The 18,828-nt window shown below is 49.4% G+C and overlaps 1 protein-coding gene across 3 annotated transcripts in view; it reads left to right on the forward strand.

Moving 5' to 3' along the window:
* Window positions 1-18,828, forward strand: part of LOC121555976 (trinucleotide repeat-containing gene 18 protein) — a 117,316-nt gene that overhangs the window by 97,893 nt on the left and 595 nt on the right. For all 3 annotated transcript variants that reach the window (XM_045215292.1, XM_045215293.1, XM_045215294.1), the window contains 5 exons: window positions 7,945-8,106; window positions 8,209-8,588; window positions 8,684-8,818; window positions 9,048-9,186; window positions 11,052-11,169. In XM_045215292.1, the coding sequence (XP_045071227.1) occupies window positions 7,945-8,106; window positions 8,209-8,588; window positions 8,684-8,818; window positions 9,048-9,186; window positions 11,052-11,169 (934 nt within the window). The remainder of the gene's footprint in view (window positions 1-7,944; window positions 8,107-8,208; window positions 8,589-8,683; window positions 8,819-9,047; window positions 9,187-11,051; window positions 11,170-18,828) is intronic.

Raw genomic sequence — 18,828 nt, forward strand, 5'->3', positions numbered from 1 at the left:
GTCTGTCTGCTAGACAGCCCTGTACCACTCTGTTCTGTCTGTCTGCTAGACAGCCCTGTACCACTCTGTTCTGTCTGTCTGTCTGTCTGCTAGACAGCCCTGTACCACTCTGTTCTGTCTGTCTGTCTGTCTGCTAGACAGCCCTGTACCACTCTGTTCTGTCTGTCTGCTAGACAGCCCTGTACCACTCTGTTCTGTCTGTCTGTCTGTCTGCTAGACAGCCCTGTACCACTCTGTTCTGTCTGTCTGTCTGCTAGACAGCCCTGTACCACTCTGTTCTGCCTGTCTGTCTGTCTGCTAGACAGCCCTGTACCACTCTGTTCTGTCTGTCTGTCTGTCTGCTAGACAGCCCTGTACCACTCTGTTCTGTCTGTCTGTCTGCTAGACAGCCCTGTACCACTCTGTTCTGTCTGTCTGCTAGACAGCCCTGTACCACTCTGTTCTGTCTGTCTGTCTGTCTGCTAGACAGCCCTGTACCACTCTGTTCTGTCTGTCTGTCTGCTAGACAGCCCTGTACCACTCTGTTCTGTCTGTCTGTCTGCTAGACAGCCCTGTACCACTCTGTTCTGTCTGTCTGTCTGTCTGCTAGACAGCCCTGTACCACTCTGTTCTGTCTGTCTGTCTGCTAGACAGCCCTGTACCACTCTGTTCTGTCTGTCTGTCTGTCTGTCTGCTAGACAGCCCTGTACCACTCTGTTCTGTCTGTCTGTCTGCTAGACAGCCCTGTACCACTCTGTTCTGCCTGTCTGTCTGTCTGCTAGACAGCCCCGTACCACTCTGTTCTGTCTGTCTGCTAGACAGCCCTGTACCACTCTGTTCTGTCTGTCTGTCTGTCTGCTAGACAGCCCTGTACCACTCTGTTCTGTCTGTCTGTCTGTCTGCTAGACAGCCCTGTACCACTCTGTTCTGTCTGTCTGTCTGTCTGCTAGACAGCCCTGTACCACTCTGTTCTGTCTGTCTGTCTGCTAGACAGCCCTGTACCACTCTGTTCTGTCTGTCTGTCTGCTAGACAGCCCTGTACCACTCTGTTCTGCCTGTCTGTCTGTCTGCTAGACAGCCCCGTACCACTCTGTTCTGTCTGTCTGCTAGACAGCCCTGTACCACTCTGTTCTGTCTGTCTGTCTGTCTGCTAGACAGCCCTGTACCACTCTGTTCTGTCTGTCTGTCTGTCTGCTAGACAGCCCTGTACCACTCTGTTCTGTCTGTCTGTCTGCTAGACAGCCCTGTACCACTCTGTTCTGTCTGTCTGTCTGTCTGCTAGACAGCCCTGTACCACTCTGTTCTGTCTGTCTGTCTGCTAGACAGCCCTGTACCACTCTGTTCTGCCTGTCTGTCTGTCTGCTAGACAGCCCTGTACCACTCTGTTCTGTCTGTCTGTCTGCTAGACAGCCCTGTACCACTCTGGTCTGTCTGTCTGTCTGTCTGCTAGACAGCCCTGTACCACTCTGTTCTGTCTGTCTGTCTGTCTGCTAGACAGCCCTGTACCACTCTGTTCTGTCTGTCTGTCTGTCTGCTAGACAGCCCTGTACCACTCTGTTCTGTCTGTCTGTCTGTCTGCTAGACAGCCCTGTACCACTCTGTTCTGTCTGTCTGTCTGTCTGCTAGACAGCCCTGTACCACTCTGTTCTGTCTGTCTGTCTGCTAGACAGCCCTGTACCACTCTGTTCTGTCTGTCTGTCTGTCTGCTTGACAGCCCTGTACCACTCTGTTCTGTCTGTCTGTCTGCTAGACAGCCCTGTACCACTCTGTTCTGTCTGTCTGTCTGTCTGCTTGACAGCCCTGTACCACTCTGTTCTGTCTGTCTGTCTGCTAGACAGCCCTGTACCACTCTGTTCTGTCTGTCTGTCTGCTAGACAGCCCTGTACCACTCTGTTCTGCCTGTCTGTCTGTCTGCTAGACAGCCCTGTACCACTCTGTTCTGTCTGTCTGTCTGTCTGCTAGACAGCCCTGTACCACTCTGTTCTGTCTGTCTGTCTGCTAGACAGCCCTGTACCACTCTGTTCTGTCTGTCTGTCTGCTAGACAGCCCTGTACCACTCTGTTCTGTCTGTCTGTCTGCTTGACAGCCCTGTACCACTCTGTTCTGTCTGTCTGTCTGCTAGACAGCCATGTACCACTCTGTTCTGCCTGTCTGTCTGTCTGCTAGACAGCCCTGTACCACTCTGTTCTGTCTGTCTGTCTGTCTGCTAGACAGCCCTGTACCACTCTGTTCTGTCTGTCTGTCTGTCTGTCTGCTTGACAGCCCTGTACCACTCTGTTCTGTCTGTCTGTCTGCTAGACAGCCCTGTACCACTCTGTTCTGTCTGTCTGTCTGCTAGACAGCCCTGTACTACTCTGTTCTGTCTGTCTGTCTGTCTGCTAGACAGCCCTGTACCACTCTGTTCTGTCTGTCTGTCTGTCTGCTAGACAGCCCTGTACCACTCTGTTCTGTCTGTCTGTCTGCTAGACAGCCCTGTACCACTCTGTTCTGTCTGTCTGTCTGTCTGCTAGACAGCCCTGTACCACTCTGTTCTGTCTGTCTGTCTGTCTGCTAGACAGCCCTGTACCACTCTGTTCTGTCTGTCTGTCTGCTAGACAGCCCTGTACCACTCTGTTCTGTCTGTCTGTCTGTCTGCTAGACAGCCCTGTACCACTCTGTTCTGTCTGTCTGTCTGTCTGCTAGACAGCCCTGTACCACTCTGTTCTGTCTGTCTGTCTGCTAGACAGCCCTGTACCACTCTGTTCTGTCTGTCTGTCTGTCTGCTAGACAGCCCTGTACCACTCTGTTCTGTCTGTCTGTCTGCTAGACAGCCCTGTACCACTCTGTTCTGTCTGTCTGTCTGTCTGTCTGCTAGACAGCCCTGTACCACTCTGTTCTGTCTGTCTGTCTGTCTGCTAGACAGCCCTGTACCACTCTGTTCTGTCTGTCTGTCTGTCTGCTAGACAGCCCTGTACCACTCTGTTCTGTCTGTCTGCTAGACAGCCCTGTACCACTCTGTTCTGTCTGTCTGTCTGTCTGCTAGACAGCCCTGTACCACTCTGTTCTGTCTGTCTGTCTGTCTGCTAGACAGCCCTGTACCACTCTGTTCTGTCTGTCTGTCTGTCTGCTAGACAGCCCTGTACCACTCTGTTCTGTCTGTCTGTCTGTCTGCTAGACAGCCCTGTACCACTCTGTTCTGTCTGTCTGTCTGCTAGACAGCCCTGTACCACTCTGTTCTGTCTGTCTGTCTGCTAGACAGCCCTGTACCACTCTGTTCTGTCTGTCTGTCTGTCTGCTAGACAGCCCTGTACCACTCTGTTCTGTCTGTCTGTCTGTCTGCTAGACAGCCCTGTACCACTCTGTTCTGTCTGTCTGTCTGTCTGCTAGACAGCCCTGTACCACTCTGTTCTGTCTGTCTGTCTGTCTGCTAGACAGCCCTGTACCACTCTGTTCTGTCTGTCTGTCTGCTAGACAGCCCTGTACCACTCTGTTCTGTCTGTCTGTCTGTCTGCTAGACAGCCCTGTACCACTCTGTTCTGTCTGTCTGTCTGCTAGACAGCCCTGTACCACTCTGTTCTGTCTGTCTGTCTGTCTGTCTGCTAGACAGCCCTGTACCACTCTGTTCTGTCTGTCTGTCTGTCTGCTAGACAGCCCTGTACCACTCTGTTCTGTCTGTCTGTCTGCTAGACAGCCCTGTACCACTCTGTTCTGCCTGTCTGTCTGTCTGCTAGACAGCCCTGTACCACTCTGTTCTGTCTGTCTGTCTGTCTGCTAGACAGCCCTGTACCACTCTGGTCTGTCTGTCTGTCTGTCTGCTAGACAGCCCTGTACCACTCTGTTCTGTCTGTCTGTCTGTCTGCTAGACAGCCCTGTACCACTCTGTTCTGTCTGTCTGTCTGCTAGACAGCCCTGTACCACTCTGTTCTGTCTGTCTGTCTGTCTGCTAGACAGCCCTGTACCACTCTGTTCTGTCTGTCTGTCTGTCTGCTAGACAGCCCTGTACCACTGTTCTGTCTGTCTGTCTGCTAGACAGCCCTGTACCACTCTGTTCTGTCTGTCTGTCTGCTAGACAGCCCTGTACCACTCTGTTCTGTCTGTCTGTCTGCTAGACAGCCCTGTACCACTCTGTTCTGTCTGTCTGTCTGTCTGCTAGACAGCCCTGTACCACTCTGTTCTGTCTGTCTGTCTGTCTGTCTGCTAGACAGCCCTGTACCACTCTGTTCTGTCTGTCTGTCTGTCTGTCTGCTAGACAGCCCTGTACCACTCTGTTCTGTCTGTCTGTCTGTCTGCTAGACAGCCCTGTACCACTCTGTTCTGTCTGTCTGTCTGTCTGCTAGACAGCCCTGTACCACTCTGTTCTGTCTGTCTGTCTGTCTGCTAGACAGCCCTGTACCACTCTGTTCTGTCTGTCTGTCTGTCTGCTAGACAGCCCTGTACCACTCTGTTCTGTCTGTCTGTCTGTCTGCTAGACAGCCCTGTACCACTCTGTTCTGTCTGTCTGTCTGTCTGCTAGACAGCCCTGTACCACTCTGTTCTGTCTGTCTGTCTGCTAGACAGCCCTGTACCACTCTGTTCTGTCTGTTAGCAGTGTACTAACTACAGAGGTAGGGTGTGTTGGTGAATTGGGATCATTTCTCTCTCTCTCTCCCTCATCCCCCCTCTCTGTCCCTCATCCCCCTCTCTCTCTCTCTCTCCCTCATCCCCCATCCCCCCTCTCTTTCTCTCCCTCACCCCCTCTCTCTCTCTCTCTCTCTCTCTCTCCCTCATCCCTCCTCTCTCTCTCTCTCTTATCCCTCCTCTCTCTCTCTCTCTCTCCCTCATCCCCCCTCTCTCTCTCCCTCATCCCCCCTCTCTCTCCCTCATCCTCTCTCTCTCTCCCTCATCCCCCCCTTTCTCTCCCTCATCCCCCCTCTCTCTCCCTCATCCCCCCTCTCTCCCTCATCCCCCCTCTCTTTCTCTTTCTCTCCCTCACCCCCCTCTCTCTCTCTCTCTCTCTCTCCCTCATCCCTCCTCTCTCTCTCTCTCTTATCCCTCCTCTCTCTCTCTCTATCTCCCCCATCCCCCCCCTCTCTCTCTCTCCCTCATCCCCCCTCTCTCTCACTCATCCCCCCTCTCTCTCTCCCTCATCCCCCCTCTCTCTCTCCCTCATCCCCCCCTCTCTCCCTCATCCCCCATCCCCCCTCTCTTTCTCTTTCTCTCCCTCACCCCCCTCTCTCTCTCTCTCTCTCATCCCTCCTCTCTCTCTCTCTCTCATCCCTCCCCTCTCTCTCTCTCTCTCTCTCCCTCATCCCTCATCTCCCCTCCCTCTCTCCCTCATCCCTCATCCCCCCCTCTCTCCCTCATCCCTCATCCCCCCTTTCTCTCCCTCATCCCCCCTCTCTCTCCCTCATCCCCCCTCTCTCTCCCTCATCCCCCCTCTCTCTCTTCCTCATCCCTTCTCTCTCTCTCCCTCATCCACCCTTTCTCTTCCTCATCCCCCCCTCTCTCTCCCCCTCTCTCTCCCTCATCCCCCATCCCCCCTCTCTTTCTTTCTCTCTCTCTCTCTCTCTCTCTCTCTCTCTTCTCTCTCTCTCTCTCATCCCCCTCTCTCTCTCCCTCATCCCCCTCCCCCTCTCTCTCCCTCATCCCCCTCTCTCTCTCCCTCATCCCCCATCCCCCCTCTCTCTCATCCCCCTCTCTCTCTCCCTCATCCCCATCTCTCTCTCCCTCATCCCCCCCTCTCTCTCTCCCTCATCCCCACCCCCTTCTCTCTCCCTCATCCCCACCACCCCCCTCTCTCCCTCCCTCATCCCCCTCTCTCTCTCTCCCTCATCCCTCATCCCCCTCTCTCTCTCCCTCATCCCCCTCTCTCTCCCTCATCCCCCCTCTCTCTCCCTCATCCCCCCCTCTCTCCCTCATCCGCCCCTCTCTCTCTCTCCCTCATCCCCATCCCCCCTCTCTCCCCCCTCTCTCCCCTCTCTCCCCCCTCTCTCTCCCTCATCCCCCTCTCTCTCCCTCATCCCCCTCTCTCTCTCCCTCATCCCCCTCTCTCTCTCCCTCATCCCCCTCTCTCTCTCCCTCATCCCCCCTCTCTCTCTCTCCCTCATCCCCCCTCTCGCTCTCCCTCATCCCCCCTCTCTCTCTCCCTCATCCCTCTCTGTCCCTCATCCCCCTCTCTCCCTCATCCCCCTCTCTCCCTCATCCCCCTCTCTCCCTCACCCCCTCTCTCTCTGTCCCTCATCCCCCTCTCTCTCTCTCTCCCTCATCCCCCCTCTCTCTCTCTCCCTCATCCCCCTCTCTCCCGCATCCCTCTCTCTCCCTCACCCCCCTCTCTCTCTCCCGCATCCCTCTCTCTCCCTCACCCCCCTCTCTCTCTCCCTCATCCCCCTCTCTCTCTCCCTCATCCCCCTCTCCCTCCTATCTCTCTCTCCCTCTCTCCCCCTCCCTCACTCTCCCTCATCCCCCTCTCTATCCCTCACCCCCCCTCTCTCTCTCTGCTGAGGACTTGTTAATAATGTATGATATGAGTCAGTGTTTTTGCTCTGAGCATAGCTGATGGTCTCAGCAGCTTTCTGTGTTTAACTCTGCTGTTCTCCCTTTACCTTACGCTGCACATTTAGGCTGTACTCGCTTCTCTCTCTCTCTCTCTCTCTCTCTCTCTCTCTCTCTCTCTCTCTCTCTCTCTCTGCTTCTCTCTTTCTCGCTCTCGCTCTCGCTCTCGCTCTCGCTCTCTCTCTCTCTCTCTCTCTTTCTCTCTACATATTTCTCACTATGTTTTCTGCAGAGAGACGAAAGAGATCATGAGAGTTTTGATCAGTCATGGAAATAAAAGTGCTGAAAACATGTTGGCTCACTATTTTAAAAAGATGTAGAATCTTTATGATAAAAAAATACAGTCGTTTTGGCGCAGCTACAGCCAACTAGCGCTAGCTAACGCTACCTAGCTTAAAAAATATAAACAGATTTTTTACAAATCGATACTTGGAGTCAAAGTATCGATATAATATCGTCCTAAATAATATTGCGATATGTAACTATCGATTTTTTTATTTTATTGAATTAATTTTTTCATCACTACAGTATATGGTTTTCTGCAGGCTGCCCCTCCCCTAGCCTCAGTGGGCTAAGCTCCTACTCCAGCCCCCTGCTCTGGCAGAGCCCCATAAAGACCCTAGGCCCCAGCTCCTGTCCTCTCCACACTGTGCTATAGAGCCTGTCGACTGGGCTGAGCTCCTACTCCAGCCCCCTGCTCTGGCAGAGCCCCATAAAGACCCTAGGCCCCTGCTAGGCCCCAGCTCCTGTCCTCTCCACACTGTGCTATAGAGCCTGTCGACTGGGCTGAGCTCCTACTCCAGCCCCCTGCTCTGGCAGAGCTCCAGGCCCCTGCTAGGCCCCAGCTCCTGTCCTCTCCACACTGTGCTATAGAGCCTGTCGACTGGGCTGAGCTCCTACTCCAGCCCCCTGCTCTGGCAGAGCCCCATAAAGACCCTAGGCCCTGCTAGGCCCCAGCTCCTGTCCTCTCCACACTGTGCTATAGAGCCTGTCGACTGGGCTGAGCTCCTACTCCAGCCCCCTGCTCTGGCAGAGCTCCAGGCCCCTGCTAGGCCCCAGCTCCTGTCCTCTCCACACTGTGCTATAGAGCCTGTCGACTGGGCTGAGCTCCTACTCCAGCCCCCTGCTCTGGCAGAGCCCCATAAAGACCCTAGGCCCCTGCTAGGCCCCAGCTCCTGTCCTCTCCACACTGTGCTATAGAGCCTGTCGACTGGGCTAAGCTCCTACTCCAGCCCCCTGCTCTGGCAGAGCCCCATAAAGGCCCAGCTCCTTGTCCTATCCACACTGTACATTTTTACATTTTTAGTCATTTTAGCAGACGCTCTTATCCAGAGCGACCTTACAGGAGCAATCAGGGTTAAGTGCCTCGCTCACTATAGTAAAACTACAGTAATCCATACATGATGTTGGAGTTCCCCTGTGTGATACTGACCAGAAATACTGTCTCTACGACAGAGTCCTCTGAGGATGAGGAGGATGAGGAACAGGGGAGTGAGCTGGAGGAGAGTGGGTTGGGCCTGCTGGCCAGGTTCGCAGCGAGCGCCCTCCCGGTAAACCCCGCCCCGCAGCCCCGTCTCCACGACGACAAACGCCGCCGTAGCAGGCAAAGCGTTCCGGGTAAGCTGAGAGAGATTTTTGGACGTTTTTTTGAACTCCCATTGGTAACCCTGTCAGAGTTGCCATTGCTACGGTCGCTAACCACCCCTGTGTGTCTTCTAGGTGGTGCGGACTCTGGTTCCGACCTGCGCCTAAGGAAGTTCCCCTCTCTGCTCCACGGGAAACGCTCCGCTCCGGAACTCCCCCTGTTACCCCCGGCAACACGCCACGGCGACCGGCCTAGCGATGAGACCTCGCCGGTCAAACGCGAACCCCGCCCATCTCCCCGGTCACCCAGGAGATTCACCTTTGACCACCCCGGGGGAGGGGGAGGGGGAGGGGCTAGCGAGGAGGAAGGATGGACACGCAGACGCAGCGAGAGGATCTTCCTCCACGATGCCTCCACCAATCAGATCTCACCCTCCAGCAAAGACCCTCCAATCGGCGCTAAGCCCGCCCCCAGACCTAAAACCACGCCCAGGGAGGGGATAGACTTGATGAAGGTTAGTCTGTCCGCCCTCTCTGTCTGTGTTTATGATGGGGGGGGGTGGGTGTGGGCGTGTTCTAACTTGTTTGTTTCTGTGTGTGTGTTCAACAGAAGAAGAGGCTGAAGGACACTCCCCTGACCCCGCCCTCTCTGTCTAGTCCAATCACAGAGAGCCCTCCTGTAGCCCCTCCCCTCAGCCCTGCTGTGCGCAAGAGCCAATCAAAAGCCAAGGCTAAACCCAGAGAGGTCTGTGTACTGCCGCCTGCACACAGCGCACACACACTTCGTTCATCAACATTTAGTAAAAGGATCCCTCCACGTGTTGTTATGCACAGCTGTGGGTTACGTGATGGGTTACGTGATGGGTTACGTGATGGGTTACGTGATGGGTTACGTGATGGGTTACGTGATGGGTTAACGTGATGGGTTACGTGATGGGTTACGTGATGGGTTACGTGGAGCTGCGTTTTTACAGGCTCGTGGGGCGGTCAGCAGGCTGATGAAGAGTATGGAGGCTGATGAAGACTTTGAACCCAGTCAGGACAGCAGCTTCTCTGAAGACGACGAACCTCCTCCGTCACACAGCAGTCTGGCTGAGAAGACCCTGTCATCTGGTTAGTTGACTGGTTATATATATCGATACATATTGGTGTATATATTGATACATATTGATACATTGGGGTTTATATTGATATATTGGTGTATACATTGATATATTGGTGTATACAGTGCATTCGGAAAGTATTCAGACCCCTTGACTTTTTCCACATTTTGTTACGTTACAGCCTTATTCAAAAATGGATTTAAATGTTTTTTTCCCTCATCAATCTACAAACAATACCCCATAATGACAAAGCGAAAACAGTTTTTTAGACATTTTTGCAAATGTATAATAAATATATACCTTATTTACATAGGTATTCAGACCCTTTACTCAGTACTTTGTTGAAGCACCTTCGGCAGTGATTACAGCCTCGAGTCTTCTTGGGGTATGAAGCTACAAGCTTGGCACACCTGTATTTGGGGAGTTTTCTCCCATTCTTCTCTGCAGATCCTCTCAAGCTCTGTCAGGTTGGATGGGGAGCGTCACTGCACAGCTATTTTCAGGTCTCTCCAGAAATGTTAGATCGGGTTCAAGTCCGGCTTCTGGCTGGGCCTCTCAAGGATATTCAGAGACTTGTCCCGAAGCCACTCATTTTTACATTTTTAGTCATTTAGCAGACGTTCTTATCCAGAGCGACTTACAGTTAGTTAGTGAGGGCATACATTTTCATACTGGCCCCCCGTGGGAATCGAACCCACAACCCTGGCGTTGCAAGCACCATGCTCTACCAACTGAGCTACACAGGGCCCTAGTTGTCTTGGCTGTGTGCTTAGGGTTGTTGTCCTGTTGGAAGGTGAACCTTCGCCCCAGTCTGATGTCCTGAGCGCTCTGGAGCAGGTTTTCATCAAGGATCTCTCTGTACTTTGCTCCGTTCATCTTTCCCTCGATCCTGACTAGTCTCCCAGTCCCTGCCGCTGAAAAACATCCCCACAGCATGATGCTGCCACCACCATGCTTCACCGTAGGGATGGTGCCAGGTTTCCTCCAGACGTGACGCTTGGCATTCAGGCTAAAGAGTTCAATCTTGGTTTCATCAGACCAGAGAATCTTGTTTCTCATGGTCTGAGAGTCCTTTAGGTGCCTTTTACTGAGGAGTGGCTTCCATCTGGCCACTCTACCATAAAGACCTGATTGGTGGAGTGCTGCAGAGATGGTTGTCCTTATGGAAGGTTTTCCCATCTCCACAGAGGAACTCTAGAGCTCTGTCCGAGTGACCATCAGGTTCTTGGTCACCTCCCTGACCAAGGCCCTTCTCCCCCGGTTGCTCAGTTTGGCCGGGCGGCCAGCTCTAGGAAGAGTCTTGGTGGTTCCAAACTTCCTCCATTTAAGAATGATGGAGGCCACTGTGTTCTTGGGGACCTTCAATGCTGCAGAAATGTTTTGGTACCCTTCCCCAGATCTGTCCCTCGACACAATCCTGTCTCAGAGCTCTATGGACAATTCCTTCGACCTCCTGGCTTGGTTTTTGCTCTGACAGGAGTGTGACTTTCCAAATCATGTCCAATCAATTGAATTTACCACCGGTGGACTCCAATCAAAGTTGTAGAAACATCTCAAGGATGATCAATGGAAACAGGATGCACCTGAGCTCAATTTCGAGTGTCTTAGCAAAGGGTCTGAATACTTATGTAAATAAAGTATATATATATATTTTTTATACATTTGCAAAAATATAACTGTTTTCATTATGGGGTATTGTGTGTAGATTGATGAGGGAAAGAATGTATTTAATCAATTTTAGAATAAGGCTGTAACGTAACAAAATGTGGAAAAAGGGAAGGGGTCTGAATACTTTTCCGAATGGCACTGTATTAGTGCATATATTGCTGTATTGAGTGGTATATTGATTGGTTTATTATTAATATATCGATCCAGCTCCGGTCCAGTGTGTGTTAGATAAAGACTCTCTTCAGGACGGTCTGAGGGTTCTGATCCCCATGGACGACCAGCTGCTGTATGCGGGACACGTCAACACCGTACACTCCCCGGACATGTGAGGACACACACCACACACACACCACGCACACGCACACGCACACACACACACACGCACACGCACACACACACACCACACAGGGACGTTGGTAGACACAATGTAAATAACCTAATGTATGTCCCTCTAACTGCCCTGAATGCCTCTGCTGATCCTACAGATATTGTATGCAGTAATAATGTGTCTATGAACCAGAGTTATGCTGTTAGCACTGAGCCGGTGTGCCCTAGTAGGAAGTCCACTGTGTGCAGCTCACCCTGCACTAATAAAAAATAACATGAGCATGTCTACTTCTGCTAAGTTTCCCAGTAAAGCAATGAAAACAAGCAAGCATCCCAGAAAAGTGCTAAAAAAAATAGCCCACGTTAACATAATGCAGCTTAAGAAACAAGGTTCATGAAATCAATAATTTGCTAGTAACAGACGACTTTCATATTCTGACTATCTCTGAAAACTCACTTAGATAATACCTTTGATGATACAGTGGTAGCAATACAAGGTTATAATATTTACAGAAAATACAGAAATGCCAATGGTGGAGGTGTTGCTGTTTATATTCAGAACCACATTCCTGTGAAGATTAGAGAGGATCTCATGTTAAATACTGTTGAAGTAATATGGCTACAGGTTCATCTGCCTCACCTAAAGCCATTTCTGGTGGGAAGCTGCTATAGACCACCAAGTGCTAACAGTCTGTATCTGGATGACATGTGTGAAATGCTTGATAATGTATGTGATATCAACAGAGAGGTATATTTTCTGGGTGATTTTAAATATTGACTGTCTTTCATCAGGCTGCCCACTCAAGAAAAAGCTTCAAAATGTAACCAGTGCCTGCAACCTGGTTCAGGTTATCAGTCAACCTACCAGGGTAGTTACAAACAGGACAGGAATTAAATCATCAACATGTATTGATCATATCTTTACTAATGCTGCATAAATTTGCTTTAAAGCAGTATCCAGATCCATTGGATGTAGTGATCACAATATAGTAGCCATATCTAGGAAAACCAAAGTTCCAAAGGCTGGGCCTAATATAGTGTATAAGAGGTCATACAATAAGTTTTGTAGTGATTCCTATGTTGTTGATGTAAATAATATATGTTGGTCCGTGGTGTGTAATGAGGAGCAACCAGACGCTGCACTTATGAAATTTATGAAATTGCTTATCCCAGTTACTAATAAGCATGCGGCCATTAAGAAAATGACTGTAAAAACTGTTAAATCCCTGTGGATTGATGAGGAATTTAAAAATTGTATGGTTGAGAGGGATGAGGCAAAAGGAATGGCAAATAAGTCTGGCTGCACAACCGATTGGCAAACGTATTGCAAATTGAGAAATCATGTGACTAAACTGAATTTTAAAAAGAAGAAACTATACTATAAAAAAAAAGATATATTTATATAAAGAATGATAGTAGAAATCTTTTGGAGCACCTTAAATGAAATTTTGGGCAAAAAGGCAAACTCAGCTCCATCATTCATTGAATCAGATGGCTCATTCATCACATAACTCATTGATATTGCCAATTACATGCCAATTACAAGTATTACTGATCAAATTATGAAAGACAAGCGTTGTAATTTTGAATTCCGTAAATGTAATGTGTAAGAGGTGAAAAAATTGGTGTCTATCAACAATGACAAGCCACCGGGGTCTGACAACTTGGATGGAAATTTACTGAGGATAATATCGGACGATATTGCCACTCCTATTAGCCATATCTTCAATATAAGCCTACTAGAAAGTGTGCCCCCTCAGGCCTGGAGGGAAGCAAAAGTCATTCCGCTACCCAAGAATAGTAAAGCCTCCTTTACTGGCTCAAACAGCCGACCAATCAGCCTGTTACCAACCCTTAGTAAAGTTGTAGAACATTTTTTGACCAGATACAATGCTATTTTACTGTAAACTATTTGACAACATACTTTCAGCACGCTTATAGGGAAGGACATTCAACAAGCACGGCACTTACACACAATGTTGATTGGAACACCTTCCTAATGGCGCCAGAGGGGATGGCTGCCGTTTTACGGGCTCCTAACCAACTGTGCTATTTAGTTTTGTTTTTTCACATTGTTTGTAACTTATTTTGTACATAATGTTGCTCCTACCGTCTCTTATGACCGAAAATAGCTTCTGGACATCAGAACAGCCATTACTCACCTCGAACTGGATGTAGATTTTTTTTATTTAGTGAGTCCAACGCGAAGGATATACTGCTTCCCCGAGACCAGGCCCAAATCCCCGTCATTCGCGTAAAGAAAGACTGAGATACCGTGGGCGGAGGTCGGGAAGCCTTGTGAGAATTTGTCGGCGAGTAGGTAAAGCGCCACTACCATCTATTGCATGAGGAAGAGACAGAGATATCGTGGACGTAGGTCGGGATTTAAACTGCCGCTCCCATCAATCCTATTAGCCAATCTTCAATCACTGGAAAATAAACTGGATGATCTACGATCAAGACTATCCTACCAATGGAAACACTAAAAACTGTAATAACTTATGTTTCACAGAGTCGTGGCTGAACGACGACACGGATAATATAGAGCTGGCTGGGTTTTCCATCGGCAGGACAGAGCAGCTACGTCTGGTAAGACGAAGGGCTGGGGGTGTGTGTATTTGTCAATAACAGCTGGTGCGCTATGTCTAATATTAAAGAAGTCTCGAGGTTTTGCTCGCCTGAGGTAGAGTATCTCATGATAAGCTGTAGACCCACTATCTACCAAGAGAGTTTTCATCTATGTTCTCCGTAGCTGTCTATTTACCACCACAAACCGATGCTGGCACTAAGACCGCACTCAACGAGCTGTATAAGGCCATAAGCGAACAAGAAAATACTCATCCAGAAGCGGCGCTCCTAGTGGCCGGGGGGATTTTAATGCAGGCAAACTTAAAATCAGTTTTACCTCATTTCTACCAGCATGTCACATGTGCAACCAGAGGGGGGGAAAAAAACTCTAGACCACCTTTACTCCACACACAGAGACTCATACAAAGCTCTCCCTCGCCCTCCATTTGGCAAATCTGACCATAATTCTATCCTCCTGATTCCTCCTTACAAGCAAAAACTAAAGCAGGAAGTACCAGTGACTCGCTCAATAAGGAAGTGGTCAGATGACGCGGATGCTACGCTACAGGGCTGTTTTGCTAGCACAGACTGGAATATGTTCCGACGATTCATCCGATGGCATTGAGGAGTACACCGCCTCAGTCACCGGCTTCATCAATAAGTGCATCGATGACGTCGTCCCCACAGTGACCGTACGTACATATCCCAACCAGAAGCCGTGGATTACAGGCAACATCCGCACCGGGCTAAAGGGTAGAGCTACCCACTTTCCTACTACACCGGCTCTGATGCTCGTCGGATGTGGCAGGGCTTGCAAAACTATTATGGACTACAAAGGGACCTCTATACCAGGTGGTGTCAGAGGAAGGCCCAAAATAAATTGTCAAAGACTCCAGCCACCGTAGTCATAGACTGTTCTCTCTCTGCTACCGCACGGCAGGCGGCTATTTGCATTGACACCCCACCTTCCAATTGTTTTTACACTGCTGCTACTCGCTGTTTATTATCTATGCATAGTCACTTTATCCCTACCTACATGTACAAATTACCTTGACTAATCTGTACCCCGCACATTGACTCGGTACGGGTACCCCCTGTATATAGCCTCGTTATTGTTATTTTATTGTGTTACTTTTTATTTTATTTTTTACTTTAGTTTATTTAGTAAATATTTTCTTAACTCTATTTCTTAAAACTGCATTGTTGGTTAAGGGCTTGTAAGTAAGCATTTCACGGTAAGGTCTACACCTGTTGTATTTGGCACGTGTGACGAATACAATTTGATTTGATTGTCTGAGAGTAATTGATGGTAAAAAGACTGTGGGGGCTGTTTTTGTTAGACTTCAGTGCGGCTTTTGACATTATCGATCATAGCCTGCTGATGGAAAAACGTATGTGTTATGGCTTTACACCCCCTGCTATATTGTGGATAAAGAGTTACCTGTCTAACAGAACACAGAGGGTGTTCTTTAATGCAAGCCTCTCCCAACATAATCCAGGTAGAATCAGGAATTCCCCAGGGCAGCTGTCTAGGCCCCTTACTTTTTTCAATCTTTACTAACGACATGCCACTGGCTTTGAGTAAAGGCTGTGTGTCTATGTATGCGGATGACTCAACACTATACACGTCAGCTACTACAGCGACTGAAATAACTGCAACACTTAACAAAGAGCTGCAGTTAGTTTCAGAATGGGTGGCAAGAAATACGTTTGTCATAAATATTTCAAAAACTAAAAGCATTGTATTTGGGACAAATCATTCACTAAACCCTAAACCTCAACTAAATCTTGTAATGAATCATGTGGAAATTGAGCAAGTTGAGGTGACTAAACTGCTTGGAGTAACCCTGGATTGTAAACTGTCATGGTCAAAACATATTGATACAACAGCAGCTAAGACGGGGAGAAGTCTGTCCATAATAAAGCGCTGCTCTGCCTTCTTAACAACACTATCAACAAGGCAGGTCCTACAGGCCCTAGTTTTGTCACACCTGGACTACTGTTCAGTCGTGTGGTCAGGTGCCACAAAAAGGGACCTCGAAAAATTACAATTGGCTCAGAACAGGGCAGCATGGCTGGCCCTTAAAAGTACACGGAGAGCTAACATTAATGACAGGCATGTCAGTCTCTCATGACTCAAAGTGGAAGAGCGATTGACTTCATCACTACTTGTTTTTTTAAGAGGTGTTGACAAGCTGAATGTTCCAAGCTGTCTGTTTAAACTACTAGCACACAGCTCAGACACCCATGCATACCCCACAAGACATGCCACCAGAGGGCTCTTCACAGTCCCCAAGTCCAGAACAGACTATGGGAGGTGCACAGTACTACATAGAGCCACGACTACATGGAACTCTATTCCACATCAGGTAACTGATGCAAGCAGTAGAATCAGATTTAAACAACAGGTAAAAATACCCCTTATGGAACAGCGGGGACTGTGAAGAGATACACACAGAGACACACGTACACATGGATTTTGTATTGTAGAGTAGTGACCTGAGGGAACACACTTAATGCGTTGTGAAAAGTGTTATGAAATGTAATGTCATGTAATATTTTAAACTCTTTATAACTGTCTTAATGTTGCTGGACCCCAGGAAGAGTAGCTGCTGCCTTGACAGGAACTAATGGGGATCCATAATAAACCCCAGGAAGAGTAGCTGCTGCCTTGGCAGGAACTAATGGGGATCCATAATAAACCCCAGGAAGAGTAGCTGCTGCCTTGGCAGGAACTAATGGGGATCCATAATAAACCCCAGGAAGAGTAGCTGCTGCCTTGGCAGGAACTAATGGGGATCCATAATAAACCCCAGGAAGAGTAGCTGCTGCCTTGGCAGGAACTAATGGGGATCCATAATAAACCCCAGGAAGAGTAGCTGCTGCCTTGGCAGGAACTAATGGGGATCCATAATAAACCCCAGGAAGAGTAGCTGCTGCCTTGGCAGGAACTAATGGGGATCCATAATAAACCCCAGGAAGAGTAGCTGCTGCCTTGGCAGGAACTAATGGGGATCCATAATAAACCCCAGGAAGAGTAGCTGCTGCCTTGGCAGGAACTAATGGGGATCCATAATAAACCCCAGGAAGAGTAGCTGCTGCCTTGGCAGGAACTAATGGGGATCCATAATAAACCCCAGGAAGAGTAGCTGCTGCCTTGGCAGGAACTAATGGGGATCCATAATAAACCCCAGGAAGAGTAGCTGCTGCCTTTGCAGGAACTAATGAGGATCCATAATAAACCCCAGGAAGAGTAGCTGCTGCCTTGGCAGGAACTAATGGGGATCCATAATAAACCCCAGGAAGAGTAGCTGCTGCCTTGGCAGGAACTAATGGGGATCCATAATAAACCCCAGGAAGAGTAGCTGCTGCCTTGGCAGGAACTAATGGGGATCCATAATAAACCCCAGGAAGAGTAGCTGCTGCCTTGGCAGGAACTAATGGGGATCCATAATAAACCCCAGGAAGAGTAGCTGCTGCCTTGACAGGAACTAATGGGGATCCATAATAAACCCCAGGAAGAGTAGCTGCTGCCTTGGCAGGAACTAATGGGGATCCATAATAAACCCCAGGAAGAGTAGCTGCTGCCTTGGCAGGAACTAATGGTGATCCATAATAAACCCCAGGAAGAGTAGCTGCTGCCTTGGCAGGAACTAATGGGGATCCATAATAAACCCCAGGAAGAGTAGCTGCTGCCTTGGCAGGAACTAATGGGGATCCATAATAAACCCCCAGGAAGAGTAGCTGCTGCCTTGGCAGGAACTAATGGCGATCCATAATAAACCCTAGGAAGAGTAGCTGCTGCCTTGGCAGGAACTAATGGCGATCCATAATAAACCCCAGGAAGAGTAGCTGCTGCCTTGGCAGGAACTAATGGGGATCCATAATAAACCCCAGGAAGAGTAGCTGCTGCCTTGGCAGGAACTAATGGGGATCCATAATAAACCCCAGGAAGAGTAGCTGCTGCCTTGGCAGGAACTAATGGGGATCCATAATAAACCCCAGGAAGAGCAGCTGCTGCCTTGGCAGGAACTAATGGGGATCCATAATAAACCCCAGGAAGAGTAGCTGCTGCCTTGGCAGGAACTAATGGGGATCCATAATAAACCCCAGGAAGAGTAGCTGCTGCCTTGGCAGGAACTAATGGGGATCCATAATAAACCCCAGGAAGAGTAGCCGCTGCCTTGGCAGGAACTAATGGGGATCCATAATAAACCCCAGGAAGAGTAGCTGCTGCCTTGGCAGGAACTAATGGGGATCCATAATAAACCCCAGGAAGAGTAGCTGCTGCCTTGGCAGGAACTAATGGGGATCCATAATAAACCCCAGGAAGAGTAGCTGCTGCCTTGGCAGGAACTAATGGGGATCCATAATAAACCCCAGGAAGAGCAGCTGCTGCCTTGGCAGGAACTAATGGGGATCCATAATAAACCCCAGGAAGAGTAGCTGCTGCCTTGGCAGGAACTAATGGGGATCCATAATAAACCCCAGGAAGAGTAGCTGCTGCCTTGGCAGGAACTAATGGGGATCCATAATAAACCCCAGGAAGAGTAGCTGCTGCCTTGGCAGGAACTAATGGGGATCCATAATAAACCCCAGGAAGAGCAGCTGCTGCCTTGGCAGGAACTAATGGGGATCCATAATAAACCCCAGGAAGAGTAGCTGCTGCCTTGGCAGGAACTAATGGGGATCCATAATAAACCCCAGGAAGAGTAGCTGCTGCCTTGGCAGGAACTAATGGGGATCCATAATAAACCCCAGGAAGAGTAGCCGCTGCCTTGGCAGGAACTAATGGGGATCCATAATAAACCCCAGGAAGAGTAGCTGCTTCCTTGGCAGGAACTAATGGGGATCCATAATAAACCCCAGGAAGAGTAGCTGCTGCCTTGGCAGGAACTAATGGGGATCCATAATAAACCCCAGGAAGAGTAGCCGCTGCCTTGGCAGGAACTAATGGGGATCCATAATAAACCCCAGGAAGAGTAGCTGCTGCCTTGGCAGGAACTAATGGGGATCCATAATAAACCCCAGGAAGAGTAGCTGCTGCCTTGGCAGGAACTAATGGGGATCCATAATAAACCCCAGGAAG

This window comes from Coregonus clupeaformis, unplaced genomic scaffold (assembly GCF_020615455.1).
Source record: "Coregonus clupeaformis isolate EN_2021a unplaced genomic scaffold, ASM2061545v1 scaf0418, whole genome shotgun sequence".
In the NCBI taxonomy this organism is placed as follows: domain Eukaryota; kingdom Metazoa; phylum Chordata; class Actinopteri; order Salmoniformes; family Salmonidae; genus Coregonus; species Coregonus clupeaformis.